The sequence below is a fragment of the Aegilops tauschii genome, chromosome 6 (genome assembly GCF_002575655.3).
Source record: "Aegilops tauschii subsp. strangulata cultivar AL8/78 chromosome 6, Aet v6.0, whole genome shotgun sequence".
Classification (NCBI taxonomy): domain Eukaryota; kingdom Viridiplantae; phylum Streptophyta; class Magnoliopsida; order Poales; family Poaceae; genus Aegilops; species Aegilops tauschii.
In genome coordinates this window covers 310,509,536-310,517,247 of record NC_053040.3, presented here as the reverse complement: position 1 = coordinate 310,517,247, position 7,712 = coordinate 310,509,536, and the positions used below count along the sequence as shown (strand labels likewise).

Here is a 7,712-nt window from a genome sequence, read left to right as displayed (position 1 = left end):
TCAAAGTACCAAACACGAATTAAACCAACATGGTGAAAGTGACTAGATGAAAATCCCGTGTAACCTCAAGAACGCTTTGCTTATCATAAGAGACCGTTTTGGCCTGTCCTTTGCCTCAAAAGGATTGGGCTACCTTGCTGCACTTTTGTTACTACTATCGTTACTTGCTCGTTACAAATTATCTTGCTATCAAACTACTCTGCTACTTAAATTTTAGCACTTGCAGACATTATCTTACTGAAAATCACTTGTCATTTTCTTCTGCTCCTCATTGGGTTCGACACTCTTACTTATCGAAAAGAGCTAAAATTGATCCCCTATACTTGTGGGTCATCACCTAGCCGTGTGCGGCGCCCCCCTCCACAGTTTACACGCTCGGTCATATCTTCGTGGTGCTTAGGCGAAGCCCTGCGAGAATCACTTCACCATCACCGTCACCACATCGTCGTGCTGACGAAACTCATCTACTACCTTGATGTCTTGCTGGATCAAGAAGGCGAGGGACGTCACCGAGCTGAACGTGTGCAGAACTCGAAGGTGTCATGCGTTTGGTACTTGATCGATCGGAGCTAGAAGAAGTTCGACTACATCAACCGCGTTGTCAAACGCTTCCGCTTACGGTCTACGAGGGTACGTATACACACTCTCCCCCTCGTTGTTATGCATCTCCATGGATAGACCATTGCGTGTGCGTAGATTTTTTTTGTTTTTCATGCAACGTTTCCCAACACTTTGGCCCTTCCTTATCGCCTCACCGTGACCCGGAAAATGGGATGACTCATAGGGCCTATGGGCTCTTTGCCAGGTCAAACAATAGTCGGTTCTCAACCATGGGGAACATCCCCAGCAACACTTCAACAACTTTGTTGACTTGTGTGATATGCATAAATGTAAAGAAGTGGAGAGTGATTATAATTAAAAAAATATTTCTCTTTAAGAGGCATAGCTAAGGTGTGGTTATTATCTTTGCCTAGAAATATAATTGATTCTTGGACAAAATGCAAAGATTCCTTCATTGGAAAATTTTATCCTCCTACAGAATCATACAATTGAGAAATCAAATAATGAATTTTAAACAACTTGAACAAGAGCATGTTGCTCAAGCTTGGGAAAGGATAAAAACTATACTAAAGAATTGTCCTAGTGCAAACTTTCTATGCAGGACTAAACTTTATGTCTAGGAATTTGCTAGATTCAGCTGCAGGTGGAACCTTCATGGGAATCACACTTGGTGCAGGAACCAGGTGGCTTGACAACATGACTTCAAATTATTCTCAGTGGCACACCCAAAGAGCTCCAATGGTGCACGAACGTGAGATCGCGGCGAGTGAGAAGGTCGGGTGTGGGCGCGTGGGCTTCGAGCGGAGGTTGAAGACGATGAGGCCGACAAGTGGGTCCGCCTATCAGTGTGTGTGTGAGTGAGTGAGTGTGCGGGTGAGACGACAACCGTTGGATCTCACGCGAATAGATGGGATTAGATCTAGGGCATACCCCTTCATTTCTTTCTTTTGCGAACGCGCGCGTGTTACGCTGGCCTGACTGGCCGTCCGTTTGGGACTTTTTATTATTATTTCTCTCTCTTTCTCTTCTTTTTCCGTTTTCTTTTTTCTTTTTTCTTTTTTCTTTTTCTTTTTACCTTTCATTTTTTTTAAACCCAGGATTTACTTATAGTTTGAATTGCCCAAATCCAAACTACTTTTAATCATTCGATTACATAACTAATATTAATATTTGAAAGTTACTTTCATGCCCTTATACAATTTATAATGAAAAATTAATATGGCCTCTAATTAAAATCCAAATTGTTTTAGGGTTTAAGAATTGGTCAATTAATTTTTCAAACATGAAATATGCACTGAAATAATAAAATGCAATGCTTCTAAATGCACATCCTAAAATTTGGAAAATTTTGCGTTGTGACACAAGTAGGGCCTAACGGACACGCCCGGACACTGACCAGGCGCGCCCGCAGACGTTATGGGGGTCGCATTTGCTAAATCCCGTCGTAAATGCTCTCCTATCATCACTATACGTTAGCGCTGTCTGCGAACCCTCATATTGATACCAAATCGGGAGCATATGAGGGCCCGTGCACGCGCCTGATCAACCCATCACGTAGGACACGGCTCACCCCCAGACCACCTCTTTCTCTTTCTTGATTCTTTTCTCTCTTTTCTTCTCCATCGATCACAGGTAAGTGACCAAATATATAAGTGAAAAAAATGAGAAGCATGACTGCATGCATGAACAAGTAGGAGCTTAAAACCGACACGTCCACAGATGTTTAGAGAGAGCCGGATTTGCTAAGTCCGGCTCTTAGAGCATCTACAGTAGGGTTCCCTAAACCCTCCCTATACGCCCGGGTGGATGGCCCGGTCACAGTTCGGTAAAAAAAACACGACCCAAACGGACCCCTCATACTAGCCCGAAACGCTGGGCTGACTGGCACTCCTCATATTCAGCCAAATCTAGGCCGGATATGGGGAGTTCCGGGTGCACCCGGGTGCGTCTGCCACGTCCGATATGGCCCATGCTGGTCCACCCCTGACCCCACATATATTCGTCCCCATCCATTCCCCGAATAGAACCCTAGGAACTCTACTCCACTCAGCTCTGCTCCTAAGCTCCCATCAGGCGATCTCCGGCTTTCTTCGGTACGTCGGGCAGCGGATCCAAGTCCTCCATCACCCGATCTGCAGACTAGGAGCTCATCCTACGCGGGCTTGAGGAGGAGATGGCCCTCTGCACTACACCGCGCCCGCGAGAAGAACGCCCAACAGCAGTCTGACTCGATCATGCGGGAATCCATAGCATCAGACCAAATGACGCTTGGATCGCCGCTGCCTCGCCGGAGATGGTGCGGTCCGTCTGGCATCCAAACGTTGTGGCGGAGGCGCAACCCCTTCGTTGGTGCGCTGACTCGGAGCTAAACCATGTGGCCCGTCCGCTAAGGCTATAGCGCAGCGTGGCCGCCATGCGAGGCAGAGGGCACGGGAGGCCGTGACAGACCACAACGAGGTGGGCGCGCACACAACGCCGCTATGGGTGACCTGCAACCCATGGCGCCCCAATCGCCTCGTGGTGGACGTGCGGGATCCGACCACGACAGATCCATCGTCGACCTCACATTGATCGGCGACGTGCAGGCCACAGGCCCCGACGAGGAAGAGTAGGGCATGAGAGACGGCGGCGCCTCGAGTCTCGTGAGCCGGTCCGTGTCCCATGTCCTACTCTACCTCGTCGGCGACCGCAACTTCATTCCGAGGGGCTTAGCCGGCCTCCAGACATGGACACGGGCGTGACGCTGACGAAGATTTAGATTAGGTTTTACGTTGCATGTAATTATATGAATTTGAGAATTTGTAATTTGAGACATCTGATTATGAAAGAGGATAATTAAGGTACTATCCAATTGTGCAATAGGAAATTTAAGACGTGAGCGGTCACGGGACCAGATTTGGTATATTGTGCTGTATATACTGTTATGTACACACATTGCAATCTTGTCGTGAGGAAGTGAGGAAGCATATTTGTTCCAGAATAAGCCAGAACCAGAAGAATAAGGCTCTAATTATGAATAGCCAAGAATTCCCAACTTCCAAGCCCTCCGCAGTCCGCACCCCAGACCCCACAAGATTTCCACTTGCCTCTTCCTCCATTCGATTCTTCACACCGCTCACCCCGCCGCTTCCCTCGCTTCCTCCGCCCATGGCCGCCGCCACCGCCACCACTTCCTCCTCCTCGTCCACCCCCAAGAACCCTAACCCTTTCAATCTGCCTCCATGGCTCCGCTGCCCCCTCACCTTCCTCTGCCCGCCCCCTCCCCCTCCCCCGCCGCCCCCTCCCCCGCCTCCCCCACCACCCCCGCCCCCGGAGCCGACGGTGGTGGCTCCAGCGCAGCGGTACAGGAGGCCGGGGCTGCGGGTGACCACGGAGTACGACAGCGAGGAGGCCTTGTTTGCGCACAAGGTGTCGTGCAAGCTCGCGGGGGGCCTCGCCAAGCTGCGGCTGTCGTTCCAGAGCGACCAGCAGGGCCACGGAGAGGACCCGCGGCAGCTTTTCGGGGCGCCGGTGCTGTCGTTCGTCACCAAGCACTTCTCCGCGATGTATGACGTTGAGGGCCGCAACGCGCTGCTCCGTGGTAACGCTTCGCTCCCCGGTGGCGCCGTCCAGCTTCGCGCCTCGCACGATGTCAAGGTATTATAGCGCTTCTATATTGAAATCTGCGCCTCCATTTCAACGTTGTTTAGTTACGCAATTCTCGTTCAAGGACCTATGGTGTCTGTGTGTGCGTTCTTGTTACTTTTGACGATGGAAAGTGTATCTGTATATTCTTTTCACTTACTGATAAAGTTTCACACCTTTAGTCTCCTGAGTTTGTTCTGCTACATACTTCTTTTTTCTTTCTAATGGCATCTTGTTATATTCTCAGGAGCAAGAAGGAGAAGTTTCAGTAAGAACTAGGTTGGGTGACCCGTCTTATAGACTTGAGATATCATCTTTGGTCCCTTACAGTGGTTTGGTGAGTACACACATACATGTTTTCTTTTTCTATGTTTCTTTGATTAGAATAAATGTATTGTGCGGATGAGCAATTCCAACAAGGTTCATTTTCTACCTTAAAATACAAATTTGATCATTGTTACTTTGTTAGCACAAAATGTATTATAGTTGTCACTCCTTCATTCCTCAGAAATTATATATGCCACTTGAGATAAAGGACTATAATTTGCTAGTATATTGAAAAGATTGAATAGTGGTAAAATGTTTGCAAAAGTTGGTCTGGAAGTCCATGTTGTTTAGTACGCCCTCTGTTTCTAATCTAAAATAAGACGTTTTGGGAGTTTAACTTAAACTGTCAAAACGCCTTACATTTAGAAACGGAGGTAGTAACTTACAGCTTACAACTGTACTCTATTGTTTACTCATGCATGCAGTAGAGCGTGCATGATCTGTGAGGCCACCTATATCCAGATCGTAGCTCCTTTAGGTGCTATTTCAGATTTTAAACATTAGCTATTGTATTGAAAACATTGAGTGGTCGTATATTATTTTTAAAGGTATGAAATCATGTGCTATTTGTTTCATTGCTATATTTGTTTATACTCAGTAGAGTATGTGTCCTAAGCTGAAAGATGTTTGTGAATGCTGTAGACATATGTTCTTAGCAACAAGAATCTGTGCATATTTCCTAGAATTTGGAATAAAACTCTGTCAACTGTTTAGTTAACCCTGATACCTGTGCAGCCAAGAGCAACACTCCACTTTCCAATTGGTCAAGTTTCAGTGGAAGAGAGGACAAATGAAGAAGACCAAAAAATGTTGTCAGTGTATGGGATTGCGAAAACTGATTTTTTAGACGGCATTCTTACTGCTCAATACAATGAAAATGATTTGAATCTAAGATATTGTTATAAGGTGATTTATGTCTAATGTTGTATTTTGTTCAGTTTTCGGACCTTCTGTTTTATCTGATTCGATTTGTCCGTTCTCTATGGCAGGACAATGAATTAACTTTAGTTCCCAGCGTCTCCTTGCCTTCCAATGCAGTATCCCTAGACTTCAAAAGGCGTTTTGGTTCTTCTGATAAGTTAAGGTCAGCATACTGTCTTTGTTGCTTTGCTCATTAGCATATGTATCCACTGACCATTTCTTCTCCCAAAATCTCTACAGTATTAATGTGTCTGGTCTTGAATCCTCCAAGTTTCTATTAATAATACATGTGCTAATTGAGTTCTCCACGTTTTTATGTAATTCTGTGCACAACACCCATCAAGATTCTGCAATTACCAAGCATGTTCATAATCCTACCTTCAGGGGCTCCGATGTTAACAAGATGACCTGGACAGCAGGGTACTCATGAATCTTAATACTGCAAAATGCAACATGTTCTGTGTGCCTTTTTCGGGATAGAGCAGTGAAGGCTATTGTGTTAACTGCTCTTAACTTTGGCATACTTAATTAATTGTCTATAGTAGTTTTCTTCTCTCTAGAAATGTCAGATATTGAGATTTGCTTCGGTTGGTCTATTTCCTACAATTATTTGACATATAGTTCCAGTTTATAAGGAGGACTTGAACAACATGTTGCCAAACTAAAACTTTAACCAAAATGTGAAATATAGTCTGCAAGTAGGCAAGAATCTGTATTGGACATAAATCTTATGTGTCCTTTTGAAGTTAGCTTATTTTCCAGCGAATCTTTCTGTGCTGATTTCTCTCTTCCTTTCAGCTACCATTTTAACTTCGACACTGATGAATGGAATGCTGTTTATAAGCATACAATTGGTAAAAATTACAAACTGAAAGCTGGTTATGATTCAGAGGTGCGAGTTGGATGGGCTTCCATCTGGGTATGTACATTTTGGCAACTCAGTTTTGCTCATCATCCTGTCTCACTTACTATTGGAGTGTGTGAATTAGAAATAGGCAGAATTAGCAACTCAGTTTTTCCTATCTCTTAATGGTTGCATGCTAAAAGACCCGATTCGTCTGAATATTTCAGCTGGGCTTGTCAATTTACTATGTCATATTAAGCAGAGCTCTAATACTTCTTTTCTTAACATCGACATAAGGATCGTGTCTGCCTGTCTGGATATGCAGCTTTTACTTAATTCTGAACCCTGGAATACACGAGCTTGCTAAGTTTGATTGTTGTTTTTGTTACCTGAACCATCCTTGTATAGCATAAGCACATGTTATTGAGAGAACAATCATTAGATACAGCAATATTTCATGTACTGCATGTTTAAGCTTTGACAATTATGATTGGTCTTCCATTGAGGCATGTGGTAACAGAGCTGTTTGCGAGTATTTTAAGACTGTAACAGAGCTTTGTTTTAACACTTATCTCTGCAACAGCCAAAGCCTGACTTCACATCATATATCCATTTGAACTGTCAAATCATTCGTCTTCGGTTTAAAAAATGCACGACCTTTTCGATCTATCCATGAACCTGAACACATAGTTTTGGATGTTAGGCTGGGCAAGAAGAGGGCAAAGCAAAGACTGCACCTATGAAGATGAAAGTTCAGTTTATGCTTCAGGTGCCCCAGGATAATATTCGCAATCCTTCTTTACTATTTCGAGTGAAGAAAAGGTGGGATCTGTAGAGTGGACGCATTCCTCTGATACATTGCCGGGTACCGAGGCTTGGTCTGACCTATTCTTGTAAGGTGCATATGTCACCAATGGATACACATTCCGCAAGGCGTGCTATTTTATCATGTATTTTGGTTTATTGTACATAATGGCCACCAGTCCACTCTGGCTTCATGTAGGAAGTTAGTGTCTCATAATTTATTTATTTCTGGACCAAGCTTCCCTAGTATGGATGTTGTCCCTGTAGTTGGTAATTCACAGATTCAATTGTGTCATTTTTTAACTTCGTAATTGGTAGAGGTTGAGCCGAGGCTAAGGGTGCATGTCCATGGTACCGTGAACTGGAATTTGACCTTTGGCTTAGTGCAATGTCAACGACAACAAAGCCTTTCAATTTCAAATAAGTTGGGGTAGGTTAGAGTTGAAACCCATACGATATCGGAACTTATTCATGGGTTGGCACTTGCATAGGTAACTTTCACGCATCCCTGCCTCTTGTTACGGACTGCTTGTGTCAAATTTGGTCTACTCTGACCTCTATTACATTATCTATGCGCCGGCATCGGCATTTCAGGAGTTCTACATTGTATATGTTTATAAACCATCTCAGA

General features: G+C 44.6%; 1 protein-coding gene across 1 annotated transcript; it reads left to right on the top strand.

The window, feature by feature from the left end:
- The first annotated feature begins 3,526 nt into the window (after window positions 1–3,526).
- Window positions 3,527–7,384, top strand: LOC109742998 (outer envelope pore protein 37, chloroplastic). The gene is made up of 6 exons (XM_020302093.4): window positions 3,527–4,197; window positions 4,433–4,522; window positions 5,248–5,418; window positions 5,502–5,596; window positions 6,232–6,352; window positions 6,981–7,384. The coding sequence occupies exons 1-6, from the start codon at window positions 3,574–3,576 to the stop codon at window positions 7,110–7,112; spliced, it is 1,233 nt and encodes a 410-aa protein (XP_020157682.2). The 5' UTR covers window positions 3,527–3,573; the 3' UTR covers window positions 7,113–7,384.
- The last annotated feature ends 328 nt before the right edge of the window (window positions 7,385–7,712 follow it).

Bases quoted from the DNA above. Each gene is read 5' to 3' on its own strand.
- LOC109742998 (XM_020302093.4), top strand. From the start codon at position 3,574: ATGAATAGCCAAGAATTCCCAACTTCCAAGCCCTCCGCAGTCCGCACC. The intron at 4,198-4,432 runs GTATTATAGCGC...TTATATTCTCAG, and splicing joins GCGCCTCGCACGATGTCAAG to GAGCAAGAAGGAGAAGTTTC. The intron at 5,419-5,501 runs GTGATTTATGTC...TCTCTATGGCAG, and splicing joins ATCTAAGATATTGTTATAAG to GACAATGAATTAACTTTAGT.